The 25,323-nt window shown below is 37.4% G+C and overlaps 1 protein-coding gene across 2 annotated transcripts in view; it reads left to right on the forward strand.

Annotated features, from left to right (window-relative positions):
- IMPA1 (inositol monophosphatase 1) overlaps nt 1-10,467 on the forward strand; it is a 34,178-nt gene extending 23,711 nt beyond the window's left edge. For both annotated transcript variants that reach the window (XM_032869116.1, XM_032869117.1), the window contains exons 8-9: nt 6,507-6,658; nt 8,549-10,467. In XM_032869116.1, the coding sequence (XP_032725007.1) occupies nt 6,507-6,658; nt 8,549-8,664 (268 nt within the window). In that variant the 3' untranslated portion in view covers nt 8,665-10,467. The remainder of the gene's footprint in view (nt 1-6,506; nt 6,659-8,548) is intronic.
- The last annotated feature ends 14,856 nt before the right edge of the window (nt 10,468-25,323 follow it).

Consider the following 25,323-nt stretch of genomic DNA (forward strand, 5'->3'; position numbering starts at 1 on the left):
GTTGAAGAAAAGTGATGGGAGTGGACATCCTTGTCTTGTTACTGCTCTTAGAGGAAAAGCTGTCAGTCAGTATTTTACCATTGAGCATAATGTTAGCTGTGGGTTTTTCATATATGGCCTTTATTATGTTGAGCTATGTTCCCTGTAAACCAGTTTTGCTGAGGGTTTTTAACATAAATAGGTATTGAAATTCGTCACACTTTTTCTGCATCTAGTGGGATGATTGTGTGATGTTTACTTTTCATTTTGTTGATGTGGTGTATGATATTGATTTGTGACTGTTAAACTATCCCTACATCTTTGGATTAAATCCCACTTGATCATGGTGAATGATCATTTTAATGTTTTGTTGAACTTGGCTTGCTAATATTTTGTTGAGGATTTTGCATCTGTGTTCATCAGAGATACTAACCTGTAGTTTTCTTCTTTTGTAGTGTCTTTGGTTTTGGTGTCAGAGTAATGCTGGCCTCATAGAATTAATTTGGGAGCTTTCCTTCTAATATTTTTTGGGGGAATAGTTTGAGAAGAATACGTATTCTTTATTTTTTAAAATTTATTTTAGTATTAACTCTTCCTTAAATGTTTGGTACAATGCACCTGTGAATCCATCTGGTCCTAGACTGTTGTTTGCTGGGAGTTTGATTACTGATTCAGTTTCACTGCTAGAAGTTAGTTTGTTCAAATTTTCTATTTCTTCTGATTCAGGTGTGGACGTTTATATGTTTCTAGGAATTTATTCATTTCTTCTAGGTTGCCCAATATAATTTTCATAATATTCTTATAATCCTTGGCATTTCTGTGCTATCACTTGTTATTTATCCTACTTCACTTCTGATTCAGTTCTTTCTCTTTTTTTTTGTTGCTGAATCTGGCTAAAGGCTTATCAGCTTTGTCTTTTCAGAGAACCAGTTCCTAGTTTCACTGACATTTTCTTTCTTTCTTTCTTTCTTTCTTTCTTTCTTTCTTTCTTTCTTTCTTTCTTTCAGTCTCTATTTCTGCTCTAGCCTTAATATTTCCTTCTATTAGCTTTGGGCTTTGTTATTTTTATAGATCTTTTAGATGTAAGGTTAGGTGTTTGAGATTTTTCTTGTTTCTGATTTAGGCTCGTATTCATACAGACTTCCCTCTTAGAACTGCTTTTTGCTGCATCTCAAAGATTTTGGGTAGTTGTATTTTCTTTTATCTCCATAGATTTTATTCCCTCTTTGATTTTTTTTTTTTTGGTTGACCCATTGATTGTCTACTAGCATGTTGTTTAGCCTGTGTGTATTTGTGTTCTTTCTAGATTTCCTCTTGTAATTGATTTCTAGTGTTACACTGTTGTGGTCAGAAAAGATGCTTGTAGGATTTCAGTCTTATGGATTTTATTGAGATATGTTTTATGGCTTAACATGTGATCTGTTCTAGAAAATGTTCTGTGTGCACTTGAAAAGAACATATATTCTGCTGTTTTCAGGTAGAATGTTGTATATATATCTGTTAGGTCCATTGGTCTAATGTGTTGTTCAAAGATACTGTTTCCTGTTGATTTTGTCTCTGGATGGTCTTACACTGATGTAAGTGTTGTGTTAAAGCCACCTACCATTATTGTCAATTTCTCCCTTTATGCCTGTTAGTAGTTGCTTTATATATTTGGTTGTCCAATGTTGGGTGCATAGACATTTACAGTTACTATATCCTCTTTTTAGAATGTTCCCTTTATCATTGTATAATGCCAGGCTTAGACTTTAAAACAGAGACTGTAACATAAGACCGTTCTGTGTGATCTAAATATTGCTACCTTGGCTTTTTGTTTCACTGCTGTTTGCATGGAATCTTCTTCTGTCCGTTAAGTGTATGCATGTCTTTAGGTCTAAAGTAGGCCTCTTATAGGCAGCAAATGGATAGGTCTCTCTCTCTCTCTCTCTCTCTCTCTCTTTTTGTTTTTAAATCTTTTCCATCACCCTGTATCTTTTGATTGTAGCATTTTGTCCTTTTACCTTTAAAGTAATTATTCATAAGTATGTTCTTATTGCCATTTTGTGACTTACTTTCTGGTTGTTTTTCTCCATTCCTTCTCTTATTCTCTTCCCTTGTGGTTTGATGGCTTTTTGGTGTTACACTTTTAATTCCTATCTCCTTTTTTGTGTGTGTTTATCTATTATAGGTTTTAGATTTGCAGTTACCATTAGGCTAATATATAACATCTTATGGGTATAGCAGTGTATATTAAGTTGAGGGTCACTTAAGTTCAAACAGATTCTAAAAGCACGAAATATTTACTCCCCACCCACATTTTATGAATGTTATATTTTATATAATTTTATTTTGTGTATCCTTGATTCATTATTGTATGTATAATTCATTTTACTGCTTTTGTGTTTTTATCTCCATACTGGTTTTTTAAGAGATTTGCCTACCTTTATTATTTATTTTTATTTATTCATGAAATTTCTTCCTTTCATAATTGTCTTACTGTTAGGGCCTTTTCTTTCCACTCAGAATTCCTTTCAACATTTTGTGTAAAGCTAGCTTAGTGGTAATGAACTCCTTTAACTTTTGTTTGTCTGGGAAACTCTATCTCTCCTTCTATTCTAAATGATTATCTTGCTGGAGAGAGTATTCTGGTTGCAGGTTTTTTCCTTTAAGCACTTTGAATATATCATGACACTGTCTTCTAGCCTGCAAAGTTTCTACCAGGAAATCAGCTGATAGCCTTATGGGGTTTCCTTTGTATGCAACTGTTTTTGCTCTTGTTGCTTTTACAGTTCTTTTAATAATTAATGTGGCAGAAAGTAACGATAATGTAGGGAGATGTGGATCTCTTTAGATGCTCTGCCTCCTGAATATGGAGGTATGTTTCTTTCCCCAGGTTAGGGAAGTTTTCAGCTATTATTTCTTCAAATAAGTTTTCTTTCTCTCTTTTCCTTCTGAGATCCCTATAATGCTTATGTTATTATGCTTGATGAAATCATGGAGTTTCCTTATCTTCCTTTTTTTTTTGGTGCAGTTTGGCTGCTTTCCATTACCGTTTTCCAGATCACCACTCTGTTCTTTTGCATCCTTTGTTCTGTTGATTCCCTCTAGTGTGTTTTTTCCCCCCCCATTATTGAGTTCATCTCTGTTTGGTTCTTTTTTTTTTTATTTTCTATCTTTTTGTTGAAGATCTGCGATCTTTTTCTTTTTTTTTTTTTTCCTTCCTCAAGTCCCTTGAGTGGGGAATATCTTTATGACCATTACTTTGAATTCTTTATCAGGCATAGTGCTTATCTCCATGTCATTTAGCTTTTTTGCTGCGATTTTTTTTCTTGTTCTTTCATTTGGGATATAGTCCTCTCTCTCCTCATTTTGTCAAACTCTGGGTCTGTGTATTAAGAAGGTCAACTCTGGGGGCGCCTGGGTGGCTCAGTGGGTTAAGCCGCTGCCTTCGGCTCAGGTCGTGATCTCGGAGTCCTGGGATCGAGCCCCGCATCGGGCTCTCTGCTCAGCAGGGAGCCTGCTTCCTCCTCTCTCTCTGCCTGCCTCTCTGCCTGCTTGTGATCTCTCTATCAAATAAATAAATAAAATCTTTAAAAAAAAAAAAAAGGTCAACTCTGTCTCCTGGTCTTGAAAGTAGTGGCCTTATGAAGAAAAGCTTCTGTGCCCTGGAGCCCAGTGCCCTTGTTCATCAGAACCAGGCACTACAGGGGTGTCTTTGTGGGCTCTGTGCACCCTGCTGTTGTGGCCCAGTCACATTTGCCTTTAGTCCAGTTGGCTACAGTGACCTGTCTTATTTTGCTTGCTGTGGGCACATCATACCAGGTTTGGTCCTGCACACTGAGAGGCCTGAGACTACTGTATGGTTGTATGTGGGAGGTGTCTACATCTAGTTTGCCTTAGCTATGGGCACTTCAGAAGGCAGGGCACTTTCCCTGGGGGGCTCCCTGAGAAGCTTTTTTTGGTGGGAGGGGTGGGCAGTCAGAGTAGATATCTATAACCAGTCTATTTGCTGTAGCTGCAGGCACACCAAGTGCAGGGCACTCTCCTGGGGTGGCCAGCTCAAAGGTTTGGTTGCTGGTACTGTGGGTGTGCTGGTGTGTGGGGTTATCCCTGCCTCTACCCAAGAAAGAGTCACTTTGCAGTGGTGCTAGTCCTTGCTGGGGCTATTTACTGGATGTGGTGGGCAGGAGCTTCTTTTCAGGGATACCTACCAAATTGTGGGGTGTGGGCTGTATGGGGAGGGTGAGGTATATAGTGCTAGTGAGATAGGTGGATAGGGTTTACACAGATTCCCACACGTGTCAGGCTACTTAGGCTAGGGGAGAGGAAGTGAAGTGGTGCCTGCCTATACTTCTGTTCTTGGAGAAGTTTCCTGAAGATTCCTGCCCCTCCAGCACTTGTTCTGTGATTAGTAAATAAGTCTCTTTCTGTGTATACCACAGGCACTTTTCAAATTGCTGCTTCTATGCTGTATCTAGGCTGGGATATTTATTATAGGTTTTTTGTTTTGGGTTATTTTAGGGCAAAGACAGTTTCCCATTGCACTTCAGCTCTTCCAGAGCTAAGCCTGCTGATTTTTAAAGTACCTGGAGTTAAACCCTGCTGATTTTAACAGCTTTCAAAGTTAAGCCTCACTGGTTATCAGAGCCAAATGTTATGGGAGCTCATCTTTGCAGTGTGGTTCCCTAGTGCCTGGGGTACCTGGCATGGAGTCTGATCATCTCACTTCTCCACACTTGGGATGTCACTCCTGTTTGTGTTAGTCTCACCTGGGGGGTTTGGTTCCAGGGCAGCTCTGTCCCCTTCTTCACTAAAGAGGGCAGAAGATTTGGTCTTTCCACAGTTAACTTTGGAAGGTCTGTTTTGCCAGACTTTGGGTCATTTTTCAGAGTGACTTGCACAGATAGAGCTGTTATCTTGGTGTATCTGTGGAAGGAGTTGAGCTCAGGATGCTCCTATCACTCCATCTTCTTGCTCCCCGCCAACTCCTGTTATTTCTTTTTCAATGAACAGATCTCACAGCCTTTTATGAAGGGGTTTAAATAATTACAAAAGGAGTTTGAGTAAAAATCACTTGAAAATTACTTGCAGACATGATGAACACTTTTTCTTAAATATTTCAGTGTTCTTTAATAAAGGGGATACTCCCTAACATAACTATAATACAGTTGTAAAAATCAGGAAGTTAACAATGATATATTATCTAATACAGTGACATTTTATTCAAACTTTGAAAAGAATCAGATCCAAGATTCAACCCAGGATCAAACATTGCATTTAGTTGTCATTTATCATCAATTTTAAAAAATCTGGAACAGTTACTTGGCCTTGATCTTTTATGCTCTTGCTATTTTTAAAAAATGTATGCCAGTTATTTTGTAGTAAGTCCTTGATTTGGGTTTGTCTGGTTTCCTCAAGATTGGAGTTATACATTTTTGTCAGGAATGCTAGAGAAGCAATGTTATGTCTTAGTGCATCATAGGAGGAGGTACTTGATAGCTTTTTGTCCCATTATTGGTGATAATAAGTTAGTTCACTTGATATTGGTAGACCATAATAAAGATGCTTTTCCATTATAGGTACTCATATTGCAGGTTTGGTTCTAGACTACAGCAATAAAACAACTACCTCAATAAAGCAAGTCAAATGAATTTTTTGGTTTTCTAGTGCATAAGTCATGCTTCTATTATACCATGGTATATGAAATATATAATAGCATTATGTCTAAAAAAGCAATGTGCATAATACCTTAACATTTTATTACTAAAAATGCTAATCATCTTAGCTTTCAGTGAGTCATAATCATTGATCAACATAATAATGAAAAATTTTGAAATATTGTAAGAATTACCAAAATGTGTGATAAAGAGACATGAAGTACCAATAGATTCAGTTTGTAAAAAAATCAATATATATGACATGTGATAAAACAAAACACAATAAAATGATATATGCATGCATTACATATGTTAGGGGGAGGTAATTTGATATTATGTAAATACCAGTCTCGCGCTTGCTCATTTTGGCATTTATTAGTGATTCTTTCTTGAATCGGTTATTACTGTAATGGCTATCAAGCAGTGTCCATATTTACATAGATATTTCCAGGGAAGAGGTACAAACCTGTAATACTCTTTTTTCAGGTAGTCTTGCATCTCACCAGAGCCCGGGTGTGCCGTTAACCCTTTAGTCACACATACTGATGTGCACACATGTGGCAGTGACCAATAACATATTTTACTCCTCCTAGAGACTGCTTGTATTATGGGGCTGCAGTCCCTGCGTTGAGACAAATATGAATATACATGCATGCCATTATAGAAGAATGATGGCATTTTCTTCCTTTTTTTTCCCCCTGAAAATATCTTTCAGTGTTTAGCTTACTAAACGATTGCTCTATGGGGATTAATTTTGTCATCTGTATAGTATATCATGATAATTAGATAAGTGTTTTTTTTTTAACTTGTGAATTCTCTCAACAATTAAACTAGAGGAGGAGGCTTTTTGAAAGATATTTTTCAATTTGATTTTTAAATGTTATTTGTTAGGATCCGAGGTGTTGGAACAGCAGCTGTTAATATGTGCCTTGTGGCAGCTGGAGTTGCAGATGCCTATTATGAAATGGGAATTCACTGCTGGGATATGGCAGGAGCTGGCATTATTGTTACCGAAGCTGGTGGAGTACTATTGGACGTGACAGGTAAAATTATGGAACAGTAAAAGCATTTTTCTCTCTGTTGGACTTTCCTTTATATGTAGCTTTTTACCTTTAATGTTTAATATATATTAATATTTATTACATAAATTCTTAAAGGCAAAACAAAAGCAAGGCATGTAGTTTTCTGCAAAATAAGAATAACAAATTGAGGGGCGCCTGGGTGGCTCAGGAGGTTGAGCCTCTGCTTTTGGCTTGCGTCATGATCCCAGGGTCCTGGGATCAGAGCCTGCATTTGGCTCTTTGCTGAGCAGGGAGCCTGCTTCCCTCTCTGACTCTGCCTGCCTCTTTGCCTACTTGTGATCTCTGTCAAATAAAATCTTAAAACAAAAACAAAAACAAAACAAATTTAGAGATAGAGGCAAAGATAAGAAGCTAATTATAATGTGGGATTAATAATGATAAATGATTAAGCCTCTTCAGACATGAGTATCAGGAACTCTTTTTTTTTTTCCATCTTGAATTACTTTATTTTAAAATCACTTATACATGTGTAAACATAAAACCGAATAATTTAAGATACAACTATGAAACCAAAACATTTTCAAGTTAAAAATAAACCAAGCTATACAACAAAGAAAATTCAAAGGTATAATATTAATTCAATATGACCATTAATAGTGTCCAGAATCTCTAACAGTGCCTGCTGTGGCCATAGTTCTTTTACTTTCAGATGTGTGTTCCATACAGTGAGCTGGAGCTTGACTCAGTTTGTCAAAATCTTCATTTTGTCCCTGGCGTGAACACATTACTTAAATATGAAAGCTGCCTCCATTCTTTTCTCATTAGTCCAGGTTAAATAATTGTTGTACACCGGAACTCTTTTTTTTTTTTAAAGATTTTATTTATTTGACAGACAGACATCACAAGCAGGCAGAGAGGCAGGCAGAGAGAGAGGGAGAAGCAGGCTCCCTGCTGAGCAGAGAGCCCGATGCAGGGCTCCATCTCAGGGCCCTGGGATCATGACCTGAGCCGAAGGCAGAGGCTTTAACCCACTGAGCCACCCAGTTGCCCGAGTATCAGGAACTCTTGAGAAGCTACTGAAAACTATAGAAGGTCACTGAATCTGAGGTTTGTACCAAGAGCTTTTTGGTGACCACGGTGGTAGTTGACAATGAACTTGCCCCACCTTCACTTTCTGCCTTGGGCCTAGAGAGGTTAACTTCTATGAACTGATGGTGAATTTTTTTTTTTTTTAAAGATTTTATTTATTTATTTGACAGAGATCACAGGTAGGCAGAGAGGCAGGCAGAGAGAGAGGAGGAAGCAGGCTCCCTGAGGAGCAGAGAGCCCAATGCAGGGCTCGATCCCAGGACCCTGGAATCATGACCTGAGCCGAAGGCAGAGGCTTTAACCCACTGAGCCACCCAGGTGCCCCAAGATGGTGAAATTTTTTTAAGTGAAGAGTGAACCTGGGCTAAAAGTATTCACCAGTGATCAGGGAAAAAAGCAATGAAGAAGTAAAGAAATGGGAAGGAGAATGATACGAAAATGCTGTGCTGTGGAGTCAGATTTCCTGTCCGTAGATTCCCAAACATGAAAGAGGTAATAAAAGTAATAAAAAGATTAGAAAAAGAACACAGGAAAGAAGTAGATGAAGCTAATATTACATTGCATGTTAACTCATGAATTTAAATTTAGAAAAAAAAATGACATTTTTCAGACTGGTATGATTGAGACACCCCCCCCCCAAAAAAAACTCTGGTATTTACTAAAAGATTGTTAAAACTCATTTATGTATTGCCAAAGCTTAAACATTATGATAATGACAGTTTTTTTTTTTTTTAAAGAAAATTGAAAGTATTAAAATGTTATGATTGACCAATAGCACATACTATACTAGTTTTACAGGAATCATGTTTGGTTTGATTTTAGGTGGGCCATTTGACTTGATGTCACGAAGAATAATTGCTGCGAATAATAAAACCTTAGCAGAAAGGATAGCCACAGAAATTCAGGTGATACCACTTCAAAGAGACGATGAAGAGTAATTGCAGCAGCACCACGTAGTCACAGCTGCTTCGCCCCATATTTGCGGACACACTGACGGTGTTTTAAAACTTAGGACGTCTGTTTCGCGTGTGTAATATGTTTGGTTTAAATTATTTGATATCCAGATGAAAAATTGCATTTTGTTGTATATTTTACTAAGACGGAGTATGAAAGAACAGAGGAAATATTTCATTGTTTTAAAATATTTTGTGTGTAAGAATGTGCTTTGGGGAAAAATACACAGGCAGTTGATGAGAGAAGTATCAATCACATCAACTGCAGTAGTTAGCAATTTAGAGTTTCTAAGTATGTATGAGCCTCTGAAATTGACTATGTGCATAGCATTCTTAGAGAGGTAACTTTTTGGAAAAGATTTTCTCCTTAGTTCCCAAAGCCGTATTTAATTAAATTTGTAAGTCTGTAATGGGTACTTCCTAGACCAAGGTATTTTTCTTTGCAGAGAACCTAGTTTGACTCGTCAGTGTATACATACCACCTAGCAGAGTATCTGTCAAATATGGGCAATTAAAAAATAAGCATTGAAAGAATAAATATTTTGGAGGTAACAATTCCTAATTATAATATACATAAAGTAATGAGCTCACTACTCTTTATTTTTACTTTAGGTTTTAAAGTAAAAATTATCCCATCATCATTTTCATATTTTACATTATCATTCCTTTTAACATTTCACATTGCCATACCATTTCAATTACCATATTGCCAGATACCATTTCTAATTGTGGGCATTTCTATAGTTAATATATTTTCTAAGACCCTGCATGACAGTATTTATTTGGATTCAAGAAGCTGTTTCAAAAAAGCATTCTCATCAGCTATCTACTTTTCTACTATAATTGGATACACTGTAAAATTGTACTGAATTCAATATTCATGTTTTAAAGATGTTCATACTTCATGGTTGTGCCAAGGAAAACCTAGAACTGGCAGATATACTTTATTGTTAATATTGAACTATGTTTTTTCCCCAAATTTCTTAATTTCTTTGCCACCAGATTCGATTCAGTCTTAAAAAATACCTTAATAGTCTTTGGCTTATGAAACTTAAAGAAAATTATTCTGGTTTGTAGATATTTTAAAAGGTTAATTGACTGCTTAGCCTTGTCCCTGGGCACTTGAACAGAGATTTGTTATGGTCTCATGTGAGCCTTGTATTTGATAGAATGAAAAGTGCATCTGTAAACTAGGAGGTTATTTTATTGTTGTGCACATCTAATATATTTAAAAATATACTAAGATTTGAGTAATAAAGTTACTGTATTTGTGCTGTTGGTCATGTGCAGTAAAAATATCTTGTACTATATTACTCTGAGGTTAATTTTTCAATTAAATTTATTTTAATTAAGACTAATGAGAAATTTTAAGTAAGTATGATTGAATGTTGTTAAAATTTGTAGTTTAAAGTACTTCTAGGTGTTTTGTGTTGAGTTGTAAATATTTGACATTTGCAGTTGTGATTGAATATATGTTCTTGGGTTTTTTTTGCCTGCTGTTTTCCCAGCTTTTCTAAAAGACTTGACTTAATTTTTTATTCTAAAAGCAATTAGATAATCAGTGGCTGAAATTTCTTTGGATGTTGAAAAAGGATTGACAAGTGAGTTATCCAACAATAGTTTGAAAATTTGAGTAATAGTCCATTTCTCCAACTTTTTTAGCAGTTTCTTCTAGTATTTACCTCCATCTTTTTAACGAGGGATATATTCTGTTACATATTTATGGGTTTTATTCATTATCTGTTAACTTGCTGTTATAGAAGATAAGTATTTTGTACTTTTAACTCACCCGTGAGTTACCTTTATCTCTTCCTTTTCATCCTCCTATTACAATAATATCTTTCTTGTTACTGTTAAATTTATATTCAGTGTTTAACTTAGGACTTTTATTCACTGGTTAGCTAACTAGTAGTGTGTTATGATTATATTTTCTCTCCTGTGCAACTTTTGTTCTTCCTGAAATTAATACCTTTTCCCCAGGGTTGTAAAACCTCTTTGTTTCCTACTTGTCCAACCCTAATCAGGTATTCTGTTCTATTAGCACTCTTTTCTTTTCCTCCTATAGATACACTTTTGGGGGCCCTTTTTCTTTTCTTCCAGTGTAAACTGGTTACTGGGTAAGTATGCTGCACCACCGTCCTGGACCTTCTTTTTATTTCTCTTATGTTCAGTCATCTGTGTCCTTGATCTTCCTGCTATTCTCTCATTTTGGTGCACCCATCTTCCAGATACTTAGAGGTAGGTTTTGAAATCTCACAAGAAAATGTCTATCCCTTCATTGATAGTTTGGGTAGTTTTGTTTTGTTTAAGATTTTATTTGTTTGACAGAGAGAGAGAGATCACAAGTAGGCAGAGAGGCAGGCAGAGAGAGAGAGGGGGAAGCAGGCTCCCTGCTGAGCAGAGAACCCAGTGCGGGGCTCTATTTCAGAACCCTGAGATCATGACCTGAGCCGAAGAAGACAGAGGCTTAACCCACTGAGCCACCCAGGCACCCAGTTTGGGTAGTTCTAAAATGCTAGCTTGAAAACAGTTTTCTCTCAGAATTTGCCTCGCTTCAGAATTGAGGGAGAAGTCTTTCAATTTTCAATCCATTAACCAAGTCTTTTTTTTATTGAAAATCTTAGAAAACTCCTGAAATCAAAAGAAAATCCTAAATTTCCTAGTGATAGGATTTTTTTTTAATCCATTGTGCTAATTAGTTATTCATATCCTTTCATTCTGTGAATTTAAGTCCTTTACTGTTTTGCTTCTTTCGTTTCCTCCCTTCCTCATTCTCTGTTCTCTTTCTGGAATTTCTCTTATTCAGGTATTGGACCTCCTAGATTTATCCTCTTATTTTCTTTCTTTCTTTCTTTTTTTTTTTTTTAAAGATTTTATTTATTTATTTGACAGAGAGAGAGAGATCACAAATAGGCAGAGAGGCGGGCAGAGAGCGGGGGAAGCAGGCTCCCTGCCAAGCAGAGAGCCTGATGCGGGGCTTGATCTCAAGACCCTGAGATCATGACCTGAGCCGAAGGCAGAGGCTTAACCCACTGAGCCACCCAGGAGCCCCCTTCTTATTTTCTATTTAACATCTCTTTGCTTTTGTTTCTAAGGGACTTCCTTAACTTTATCTTCCTACCCTTTTATTTACTTTTTTAATGTTATGCTATCTCTTAATTCTATCCCTGTCATTATCCCTTGAAAGTTCTTCAGTTTTCAGGGTTTATTTTAATGAAAATATAACATTAAAATTTGCAGGTACAGGTCAAGCACTGCTTATAGGGAAATCTATAGCCTTCAATGCAAGGTAAAACAAAAACAAAAAACAGTATAAGGATTGATTGCTTGTGGAACATAAGGAATAACAATGAAAGACATTAGGAGAAGGAAGGGAAAAGTGAAGGGTGGTGGAATTAGAGGGGGAGATGAACCATGAGAGACTGTGGACTCTGAGAAACAAACCGAGGGTTTTAGAGGGGAAAGGGGTGGGGGGTTGGGGGAACCCAGTGATGGGTATTAAGGAGGGCACATATTGCATGGAGCACTGGGTATTACATGTAAACAATGAATCTTGGAGCACTACATCAAAAAGTAACGACATACTATATGGTAACTAACATAAGAAATTACATGAGGAAAAAAATGGATTGATTGGAGAAATAAAACTAATTCACTGTCTGATTTCCCACTTAGGTTATTTGCAGATCCTTTTGGATTTTCTTTCTAATTAGTGTCTTTAGTGGTGTTACTAGAGATAAGGTCAAAGTACAAAATCATTTGTGTAAGCTAGAAACACCTAAGATAGCTTTTTAAATACTATGGATCTTCATTAAATACTATCCAATATTTGTCTAATGAAAGATGTACAAGAGCTCTGCACAGAAAAAGTACAAAACAACAAATTTTTAAAAGATCTGAATAGTAATAATATACATATTTATTGTTTAGAACACTATTTTTCCATTGTTAATTCCTGTCAAATTGATGTAAATTGAATGCAGTCCACCAAAATCCTAATGGTTTGGGTGAGGGCGTGAGGGCTAACAACTTACCTGGAAATATAGAGAGCCAAAAATAGCAAAGACCATCTTAAAGCACAATAGTGAAGTTAAAAGACTATACCACTAGTTATCAAGACTTGTTATAGAGGTGCCATAATTAAAACAGTTTTACTACTAGCACAAGGATATTCAAATAGACCAGTGGAATAAGGTTCAGAAATAGACCAACATATAGAGCTATCTAGTTTAAGATAATTACTGGAATAAGAAAAAGATGGTCTTTTTAGTAAAGGTGTGGAATCAATATGAATATCTGAAGTGGGAAAAATCTTGATCCACATGCACAAAAATCCATTCCAGATGGATCATAAATATGAAAGTAAAGCTTCTAGAAGATAACATAAGAGAATAACTTCTTTGTGGTAAACAACAAAACACACAAAAAGCACTAATCCTAAAGGAAGATTGATCGAGCTACTTTTATCATCTAAATATACGAGTAGGAGAGTCAGAGGGCAACCCCCAAAGTTTGTGATAATACATCTGACAAATTCTATCCAGATTGTATAAATAACTCCTTATCAATGAAGAAGATAATTGGGACTCTGGTCCAAGATGGCTACGTAGGAAGATCCTGAACTCACCTCCACACACCAAGTCTGCACTCATATGTAACACAATTCCTCCTAAAGAACTGAGGGCTGATTAAACAGCTTCTGTACAAAAGACCACATAAAGAATGGCAAGAGGGATGGAGATAGTAATAAAGGGAACTCCCACCCAGGACACATACTGCAGTGGGGAGGGATACTACTGAAGGACTATGAGCAAATTGTGAGCCCTGGGGTCCAGAAAAAAAGCAATAGTTTAATAAAAGAGCAACTAGAATATAAAGGAACTAGCCCTAGCATCCTACCATATAGTAAGGGAGCTGCTGGAACACTCTAGGTCAGAGGGGCTGGTGAGCACCATGGTTTATATTCTCTCCTTCCACCTCAATAGTGTGGATGGGAGCAATGTCCAGGTACTATAGCTGGCCTTATCCCCTTCAGTGAATCCCCAGTCCCTAGCCCATACCAGCCCTAGCTGTCTCACCAGGTGGCCCCAGCATGACAAACACTGAGGCACTCCAAGTATGTGCTCACTATATATAGTTCTAGCGGTTACACCAAGGTACAGTAAGTATAAGCCAACCCAGAACTTTCTAGGCCCATATCACTTTGGCTCTAGGTGGTCTCCTGGCTCACACCTGCTTCAGTTACCCCACCCACTAAAGTGCCCCCTATGCACCTTGTCCTGGGACACCCAACTTGGCACTGCCCTTGGCTCCAGTCACTCTGCTAGGGCACCCCCTGTGCTGAGCACACTCTGGCTTATACCCACTTGAGCTTCAGCTGTATCCTAGTGTTCCTCCTGTGTAGAGTGCCCCAGGACCCTGCAGTTTGTGCCCCATCTACGCTTCAGCTCCCCGCACCCTGGGGTGGCCCTATGATGAGTGCCCCAGGACTTCTTGGCATTTGGCTCACCTTGCCTCCAGCTGACTTGCCCGGGTGCCCTGTATTTGGAAAAACCTGGGACAACCTGGGTTGCACCCACTTCAGCTTCAGCTATCTTGCCAAGATGGCTTCTACACAGAAAATCCAGAGACTACCCCAGCCCATGCTCACTTCAGCTGAGCTGCCAGGCCACTCTCTGGGCAGAGAGCCCCAGGGTCACTCCAGTCCATGCCCACTTCAGCTCTGGACATCCCACCAGGGCAGCCCTAGCAGAGTGTCCAGGGACCCCCATACCAGTCACAGCTCTAGGCAGCCAGCCAAAGTTACCAGGCACAGGATCTGCACAGGGGATGACCATACACAAGACCATTCCTTCAAGTTTAGGAGAAGTAGCTGTTCTAATTCATAGAAACAAAGTCAAGCAAAATGGGGAGATAAAAGATTATGTTTCAAATGAAAGAAGACAAACCCCAGAAAATTAAATGAGACACGGATGATCAATATGTCCAATAAAGAGTTTAGAATAATGATTGTAAAGATGCTCATCAGACTGGAGAAGATTGTAAGAATAAAATAACTTTGACAAGGAGACAAAAAAAAAAAAAAAAAACAAACAACCAAGGGCTGAAGAATACAATAACTGAAATGAAAAAAAAAAAACTGATGGTTTTGGAGGGAAGGGTGTGGGGGGTTGGGTGAGCCTGGTGGTAGGTATTAAGGAGGGCACGTATTGCATGGAGCACTGAGTGTGGTACATAAACAATGAATCTTGGAACACTGAAAAAATAAAAGTTAATAATAAAGAGGGGTGCCTGGGTGGCTCAGTCATTAAGTGGTTGCCTTTGGCTCAGGTCATGATCCCAGGGTCCTGGGATCGAGCCCCACATCAGGCTCCCTGCACAGCAGGAAGCCTGCTTCTCCCTCTCCCACTCTCTCTGCTAGTGTTCCCTCTCTTGCGGTCTCTCTCTGTGTCAAATAAATAAATAAAATCCCTGAGAAAAAAAATTTTTTTAAATGAAAAAAGAAAAATACACTACAGGGAATCAAGAGTCATAGTGGATGCAGAAGAATGGATCAACCATTTGGGGGATAATGGAAAGCACCCAAGCTGAACAGCAAAAAGAAAAACAAGAATTTTTAAAAACGATAGTTTAAGGGAGATTTTGGACAACATCAAGTGAACATTTACATTATAGGTGTTCAAGAAGAAGTTAGAAAAAACTTATTTGAAGAAAACTTATTTGGCAGAAAACTTATTTGAAAGAAAGAATGGCTGAAAACTTCCCTAACCTAGGGAAGGATACAGACATCCAGTTCAGGAAACAGAGTTCCAAATAAGATGAGCCCAAGGAGGTCCACCCAAAAACACATAATAGTTTAAACAGCAAGGGTTAAAGATAAAACTAGAGTTCTGAAAGCATCAAAAGAAGCAAAAAAGTTAAGCACAGGAAACTCCATAAGGCTATCAGTGAATTTTTCAGCAGAAACTGCAGACCAGAGAGCAGTGGCACAGTATATTCAAAGAGCTTAAAGGAAAAAATGTATAACCAAGAATAATCACCCAGCAATTTTATCATTCAGAAGTGAAAGAGAGGTAAGAGTTGCACAGAAAAAAGGTTAAGGAGTTCATCACCACTAAGCAAGACTTAAAAGATGCTAAAGGGAATTTGGGGTCCCTGGGTGGATCAGCATCTGACTCCTGATTTCAGCTCAGGTCATGATCTCAGGGTCATGAGATCGAACCTCAAGCTGGGCTCTACACTCAGTGGGAAGTCTGCTTCTCTCTCTTTCTCTCTCTATACCTCCCTGCCCCTCCCCCTGCTCATGCTGTATGTAAAATAAATAAATATTTTAAAAATGCTAAAAAGAATCCTTTAAGTGGAAAAGGCCATAATTAGAAGTAAATTATGAATTAAAAGATAAAAATATAACATATATTAAAAAAGTATGGAGGGGGATGAAAGAAGATATTTTATAATGTGGTCAATGTGGTCAAACTTAAATGACCATCAACAATATAGACTGCTATATACTTAGGAACCTATATATGAACCTTACGGTAACCACAAACCCAAAACCTATAGCAGGTACCCAAAAGATAAGGTGAAAGACAGCCAAGCAAAACACTATAGAAAGTCATCAATTACAAGGAAAGAGAGTAAAAGAAGTAACAAAAACAACTACAAAAACGAAAACCAGGAAATGATTAACAAAAGTCAACAAATACATTCCTATAATTTTTTTTAAAGTTTTTGAATAATTTCTTTAAATGTAAGTGGTCCAAATGCTTCAATCAAATGATATAGAGTGGCACAATGGATTAAAACACAAGACCCATCTATATGGTGCCTGCAAGAGACCTCAGACCTAGACACATACAATCTGAAAGTGAAAGGATGGAAAAGATATACAATGTAAATAGAAGTAGAAATGGTGGTGGGTATTAGAGATGGCATGGATTGCATGGAGCACTGGGTGTGGTGCAAAAACAAGGAATACTGTTATGCTGAAAATTAAAAAAAAAAAAAAAGAAAGAAATGGTGGTGGAGGGGGGGAGCCAGGATAGCAATGCTTATATCACACAAAGTAGACTTTAAAACAAAGACTAGGGGTGCCAGGGTGGCTCAGTGGGTTAAAGCCTCTGACTTCAGCTCAGGTCTTGATCCCAGGGTGTTGGGATCGAGCCCCGCATCGGGCTCTCTGCTCAGCAGGGAGCCTGCTGTCTCCTCTCTCTCTCTCTGCCTGCTTCTCTGCCTACTTGTAATCTCTGTCTGTCAAATAAATAAAATAATAAAACAAAGACTAGCAAGAGACAAAGGAAGAGCATTACATAATGATAAAAGAGTCAATCCTACAAGAGAGTATAACAGTTTTAAGTATCTATGCACTCAATATTGGAGCACCTAAGTACATCAAGTAGTTATTAACAGGCATAAAGGGATAATTTGACATTAATATAATAATAGTGTGGGATTCTAACACCCCACTTACTTCAGTGGATACATGATATAGGCAGAAAAATCAAAGGAAACAGTGTCTTTGAATAACACATTAAAACTAATGGAATTAACAGATATATACAGAACATTCATCAAAAACAACAGAACACAAGTTCTTCTCAAGTGCACATAGAACATTCCCCAGAATAGATCATGTTAGGCCACAAAACAAATCTCAATAAATTCAAGAATATGGAAATCATATGAAATCATATCATGCATTTTTCTGACCACAAAAGGTATGAAACCAGATATCAAGAAAACAAAACAAAACACACACACACACACACACACACACACACACGGAAGCTAAATAACATACTACCAAACAGAAAATGGGTCAAAGAAATCTAACCAGAAATAAAATACTTGGAGACAAATGAAAATAAAAATAGTCCAAAATCTTTGGGATTCAGAGAAATAGTGGTAAGGGGGAAACTTATAGTGTTACAGGCCTATCTCAAGGAACAAAAATCTCAAACAATCTAATCTTAAACCTAAAGGAATGAGAAAAGGAACAAAGAAAACCCAAGGTTAATAGAAGGAAGGAAATAATAAGAATCAGAACAGAAATAAATGAAATAGAGACTTAAAAAAAAATCCAAAACAACAGAAGAGATCAATGAAACCAAGAGCTGGTTCTTTGAAAAGATAAGCAAAATTGATAAACCTTTAGCTAGACTCATCAAGAAAAAAAGGGATGGGACACAAGTAAAATCAAAATGAAGGAGGAGAAGTAACAACCACATCACAGAAAGGATTATGAGACTGATATATAATTATGTGCCAACAAGTTGGACAACGTAGAAGAAATGGACAAATTCCTAGAAACGTACAATATTCCAAATTAGGGAAGAAACAGAAAATCTGAACAGGCCAATTATTAATAATGAAATTGGATCAATAATCAAAAAACTCTCAACAAACAAGAGTCCAGGACCAGAATGGCTGCAAGAGACCTCAGACCTAGACACATACAATCTGAAAGTGAAAGGATGGAAAAGATATAAAAAATGGAGGGAATGGAGGGAAGATGTCAGAGTAGGAGGTCCCTAAGCTCACCATGTCCCACATTTACAACTAGATATTGCTGACATCTGAGTCAAACTAGTAAGTAATCTGAAGACTGGAAGAACATGCTCCACAACTAAATGTAGAGAAGAGGCTACATTGGAAATGTTAGGAAGGGAAGAAATGGTAGTTGGGAGCTGCCTGCAACAGAGAAGAAGCTGTGGGCACGGAGAGGGGAAAGCACCAGGGAGCCCATGTGAATCCCCATGACTTCTGGCCTTGAATGAATCCCCATGACATCTGGCCTTGAAAAAACAGAGATGATGAATTTAGGGAGTCTGTATAACCAGCAGGACATAGAGCCTGGAGCTTTCAAAGTCAGCTGACTCAGCACCAGGACAGCTAGGAGGGCAAGTGATAGCTGGGTTACTACTCTTAGAGAGACAACAGCCCACAGAGCGGCAACATAGAATCAATATTTTGTACAACACTTGAAGCAAATGAGAGGGAGACCTGTTTATAAGGATTTCAGAGCATGTTGGGGGACTTCTGCAGAAAAAAGGAACCAGCAGGTGCCATTCCCCCCTGCCCCCCATCTATACAGAACCAGCTGTGGGAGGTGATAATGCACAAATACTTGCAATCTAACCTGCTAGTAGTGCACCCCACCCATGAGTTCTCTTGAGGACTCACCTACTTCAAGCCTGCTGGCCTCGGCCCTGGACTCAGTGCAAAAAAAATTTTTTTAAAGATTTTATTTATTTATTTATTTGTCAGAGAGAGAGAGAGCACAAGCAGGCAGAGTGGCAGGCAGAGGCAGAGAGAGAAGCAGGCTCCCCGCTGAGCAAGGAGCCCGATGTGGGACTTGATCCCAGGACCCTGGGATCATGACCAGAGCCGAAGGCAGCAGCTTAACCAACTGAGCCACCCAGGCATCCCAGAGCAAAATTTTTTAACACCCTGTGCAACCCACCCAGCCACACCCTCCATGCTCTATACTCCCAGAGGCCATTGAGATCTGGGCTGTCTAACCTAGGACTCGTGGATTAGCACAAATTTTTCTAAGATGGCCTGCCCACTCTTGAGCCCTTCTGTGGTCCACCCCACCAGCCTGTTTGGCATTTACTAACATCAGAGTGCAAACACAACCCACAACAGGCAGAGAGTTAGTGCAGAGTTTTCAACTGAGTGGAAAAGTGACTCAGACAAAATAGTAAAATGCAGACAACACATACAGGAGACTCCCTTGAAGTGCTAGGTTCTGGTGAACAGGGAACAACGCATTGAAGGGCCCTATAGAACTTCTTCATAAAGCCACTACTCTCAAGAGCAGAAGACATAGTTAACTTTCCTAACACAAAGAAACAGACGTGGAGGGGAATACAAAATGAGACAGAAAAAGAATCCCAAATGAAAGAACGTGACAAAATTATAGCAGGAGATTTGAGCAAAACAGAGATAAGTAGTATGCCTGATAGAGAATTTAAAGTGATAAAGATATTCACTGGACCTCAGAAAAAGGTGGAGGACATCAGTGAGACCCTTGACAAAGGGATAAAAAAATGAGATGAAGAACTCAATAAATGAAATAAAGAATACAACAGATACAATTAACAATAGGCTACAGGAAGCAGAGTGATCTGGAGAATAGAATAATGGAAAACAATCAAGCTGAACAGATGAGAGACAAACAAATACAGCACCATGAGAATAGACTTAGAGAACCCAGTGACTCTATTAAGCGTAATAACATTCACATTATAGGGATCCCCAAAGAAGAGAGAGAAAGGGGGGCAGAAAATGTATTTGAAGAAATAATAGCTGCAAACTTCCCAAATCTGCAGAGAGAAACAGAGATCCAGATTCAGAAGGCACAGAGATTTCCCAACAAATTCAACCCAAGGAGGTCCACACCAAAACACATAGTAATTAAAATGGCAAAAAATACTGATAAAGAATTTTAAAGATTGCAAGAGAAGACAGTTATATGCAAAGGAAACCTCATAAGATTATCAGCTGATTTTTTAGCAGAAACTTTGCATGCCTGAAGAAAGTGGCACAATATATTTAAAGTGCTGAAAGGGAAAAATTTGCAGTCAAGGATACTCTATTCAGCAAGGCTAACATTCAGGTAGAGGGAGAGTTAAAGAGTTTCTCAGACAAACAAAAATTAACAGAATTTATGACCACTAAATCAGTCCTATAATAAATGTTAAAGGGAGCTCTTTATGTGGAAAGAAAACAGGTGAGTATAAAAAGTAAAAAACACAAAAATAGCAAAAATAAGTCCAGGGATTCATAAATAAAACAATGTAAAATAAGTAACCAAATATCTGAAATGTGGAGGAAAGGAATAAAGAATGAGTTCAAAATTAAGTGATCATTAGCGTAATATAGACTGCTATACACAGAAGATGTTATATATAAAACCAGTGGTGACTACAAATCCAGGAAGAGTAATAGATATGCAAAAAATAAAGAGTAAGGAATCTAAGTAAATGACTAAAGAAAGACAACAAACTACAAAAGAGAAAAAAGGAAGAAAGGATCAGAAAAATACAAATGGGGTGCCTGGGTGACTCAGTCAGTTAAGTATCCAACTCTTATTCAGCTCAGGTCTTGATCTCATGGTTGTGAGTTCAAGCCCCACATTGGCATGGAGCCTACTTAAAAAAAAAGGGGAGGGATAAAAAGAACTACAAAACCCACCACAAAACAAGTAAAAAAAAAAAAAAGGCAAATAGATATCTACCAATAATTACTTTGAACATCAATGGACTAAGTTCTACAATCAAAAGATATAGTGTGACAGAGTGGATTAAAAACAAACAAACAAACAAGAGCCATCCATATGCTGTCTACAAGAGATGAATTTCATACCTAAAGATACCTGCAGATTGAAAGTGAGGGGATGGAGAAACGTTTATCATACAAATGAATGTCAAAAGAGAACAGGAGTAGAAATATTGGACAAAATAAACTCTAAAACAGTCTGTAAAAAGAGACAAAGAAGGAGGACATTATGTAATAAAGGGGACAGTCTAACAAGAAGACATAACAATTGTAATTATTTATGAACCCAACATAGGAGCACCCAAATACATAAAATAGTTAATAACAAACATAAAGGAACTAATCAATAGTAATACAATAATAGTAGGGGACTTTAACCCCTACATCGATGGACAGATCATCCAAACAGAAAATCAACAAGGAACTAGTGGCTTTGAACGACACGTTGGACCAAATGGATTTAACAGATATGTTCAGAACATTCCATCTGAAAACAACAGAATATGCATGCATTTCAAGTGTACATGGAACTTTCTCCAGAAGAGATCACATATTATGCCACAAAACAAGCTTCAACAAATTCAAGAAGATTGAAGTCATACCACACATCTTTACCAACCACAATGCTATGAAACTAGGAACCAACCACAAGAAAAAATCTGGAAAGAGCACAAACATATGGAGGTTAAATAACATGCTACCAAACAATAAATGGATCAATCAAGAAATCACAGAAGAAATTAAAAAAGTACATGGAAACAAACAAAAATGAAAACACAGTGGGATGCAACAAAAGCTGTTTAAAGATGGAATTTTATAGCACTACAGGCCTACCTCAAGAAGGAAGAAAAATCTCAACCAACCTAAGCTTTTACCCTAAAAAGCCAGGAAAAGAACAACAAACAAACCCAAAACCAACAGAAAGAATGAAATAATAAAGATTAGAACAGAAATAAATGATATAGAAACAAACAAACAAAGACCCAAGAGAGTAGATAAATGAAACAGGAGCTGGTTCTTTGAAAAACCAACAAAATTAATAAACCTTTAGCCAGACTCATTAGAGAAAAGGAAAAATAGACACAATGAGAAAGGACTCACATAAAATCATAATTGAAAGAGGAGAAATAACAACCAGCACCATAAAAATATTAACAATTGTGAAAGAATATTATGAAAAATTCACAGTGAATATGAATACTCAATGGGGAAAAACTGAGAGCTTTTCCCCTAAGGTCAGGAACAAGACAAAGATGTCTACTCTCGCCACTTTTTTTTTTTTTTAAGATTTATTTATTTTAGAGGGAGAGAGCACACACAAGTGTGGTGGGGGCGACGGAGAGGGAAAGAATCTCGAGCAGACTTCCCACTGAGTGTACAGCAGGATGCAGGGGTTGATCTCTCGACCCTGAGATCATGACCTGACCTGAAACCAAGAGCCGGATGCTCAACTAGGCCACCCAGGCTCTCTGCTCACCACTTTTATTCAACATAGTACTAGAAGTCCTAGCCAGAGCAATCAGACAACAAAAAGAAATAAAAAGGATCCAAATTGCTAAGGAAGCAGTAAGATATATTCACAATTTGCAGATAACATGATACTATATATAAAATACTAAATACTCCATTAAAAATAAAATACTAGAACTGATAAATGAATTCAGTAAAGTCACACAATACAAAATCAATGCGCAAAAATCTGTTGCATTTCTGCACACTAATAATGAAGCAGCAGAAAGAAATTAAGAAAAATTAAGAAAATTAAGAAAACATTGCCTTTATAACTATACCAAAGATAATAAGATACCTAGGAAAAAACTTAAGAGGGGAAAGACCTGTACTCTGAAAACTATAAAACATTGCTGAAAGAAATTGAAGATGGCATAAACAATGGAAAGACATTCCATTCTTATGGATTGGAAGCATATCGTTAAAATGACTAGACTACCCAAAGCAACATACAGATTTAATGCAATCCCTATCAAACTACCAACAGAATTTTTCATAGACTAGAACAAACAATCCTAAAATTTTTATGGAACCATAAAAGACCTGCACAAGCCAAAATAATTTTGAAGAAGAAAAGCAAAGCTGAAGGTATCACAATTCCTCCACAATCAAAACAGTGTGGTACTGGCACAAAAATAGACACAAAGATCAATGGAATGGAACAGAAAACCAGAAATAAACCCACAATTATATAATCAACTTATCTTTGATGAAGCAGGAAAGAATATCCAATGGGAAAAAGACAAATGGTGCTGGCAAAACTGGTCAACTACATGCAAAAGAATGAAACTGGACCACTTTCTTAAACCATACATAAAAAACAAACTCAAAATGGATTAAAGATCTAAGTGTGAGACCTGAAACCATAAAAACCCTAGAAAAGAAATAGGCAGCAGTGTATCTGACACTGATATTAGCAACATTTTTCTAGATAGGTCTCCTGAGGCAGGGGACATAAAATCAAAAATTAACTTTTGCTTCTACATCAAAATAAAAAGCTTCTGCGTAGCAAAGGAAATAATCAGCAAAAATAAAAGACAACCTGCTGAATGGGAGAAGATATTTGTAGATGACATACCCAATAAAGGGTTAGTATCCAAAATATATAAAGAACTAATACAACTCCACACCCCAAAAACAAATAAGCCAATTAAAAAAATGGGCAGAAGATATTAACAGACATGTCTCCAAAGAAGACATCCAGATAGCCAACAGACACATGAAAAGATGCTCAACATTACTCATCATCAGAGAAATGCAAATCAAAACTATAATGAGATATCATCTCACACCTGTCAGAATGGCTAAAAAACAACAACAACAAAACACAAGAAACAAGTGTTGATGAGGATGTGGAGAAAAAGGAACCCTTGGACACTGTTGGTGGGAATGCAAACTGGTGCAGCCCCTGTGAAAAACAGTATGGGAGGAGGGGTTCCTTAAAAAGTTAAAAATAGAACTGCCTTATGATCCAGTAATCACACTACTTGATATCTACCCCAAATATGCAAAATCACTAATTCAAAAAGATACATGCACCCTGATGTTTATAGCAGAATTATTTATGATAGCCAAATTATGGAAATAGCCCAAATGTTCATTGATAGATAAAGGATAAAGAAGATGTAGTATATATATATATATATATATAGATGTAGTTAGTGTATACACACACACACACACACACATACACACAGGAATATAACTCAGCCAGAAAAAAGGAAATGTTGCTATTTGCAACAACATGGATGAAGATAGAAAGTATAATGTTAAGTGAAATAGGTCAGTCACAGAAAGACAAATGTATGATTTCACTCATATGTAGAATTTAAGAAACAAAACAAATAAAGGGGAAAAAAGGGGGGGTGGTGGAGAAAGAAATGAAGAAATAGACTCTTAACTATAGAGAACATACTGATGGTTACCAGAGGGGAGTTAGGTGGGGAGATGGATGAAATAGGTGATGGGGATTAAGGAGGATACTTGTGATGAGCAGTGGGTATTGTATGGAATTGTTGAATTACTGTATTGTACACCTGAAGCTAATTTAACACTGTATGTTATCTATACTGGAATTAAAAGAAATAAAAAGAATTACAATAAAAAAATGTATAGGGCCAGATGGATTCACAGGTGCATTATACCAAACAATTAAAGAAGAGTTAATACCAGTTAATACTTATTCTTCTCAATTACTCCACAAAAAATAGAGGAAGGAGAGCTTCCAAATTCATTTTATGAGGTCAGAATTACCATGATACCAGAATCACACAAAAGACTACAAAAAAAATTGGCCAATATCTCTGATGAACACAAATGCATAAATCCTCAACAAATATTAGCAAACTGCATTCAAACAGTACATTGAATGATTGAAAGAATCATTCACCATGATCAAGTGGGATTTATTTTGAGGATGCAAGGATGGCTTAATATTTGCAAATCAATCACTGTGACATACCACATCAATGAAATGAAGGATAAAAATTACATGATCAGGGGTGCCTGGGTGGCTCAGTGGATTAAGCCTCTGCCTCCAACTCAGGTCATGATCTCAGGGTCCTGGGATCAAGCCCCACATCGGGCTCTCTGCTCAGCAGGGAGCCTGCTTCCCTCTCTCTCTCTCTGCCTGCTTCTCTGCCTACTTGTGATCTCTGTCTGTTAAATAAATAAATAAAATCTTTTAAAAAAATTACATGATCATCCCAAGAGATGCCAAAAAAATATGCGACAAATTTCAATTTCCATTTATGTTAAAAACTCTCAGTGAAGGGGGTTTATAGGGTATATACCTCAACATAATAAAGGCCATATATAAAAAACCCACAGCTAACATTATATTCAATGGTAAAA

This window comes from Lontra canadensis, unplaced genomic scaffold (assembly GCF_010015895.1).
Source record: "Lontra canadensis isolate GAN:19392208 unplaced genomic scaffold, GSC_riverotter_1.0 scaffold37, whole genome shotgun sequence".
Classification (NCBI taxonomy): Eukaryota; Metazoa; Chordata; class Mammalia; order Carnivora; family Mustelidae; genus Lontra; species Lontra canadensis.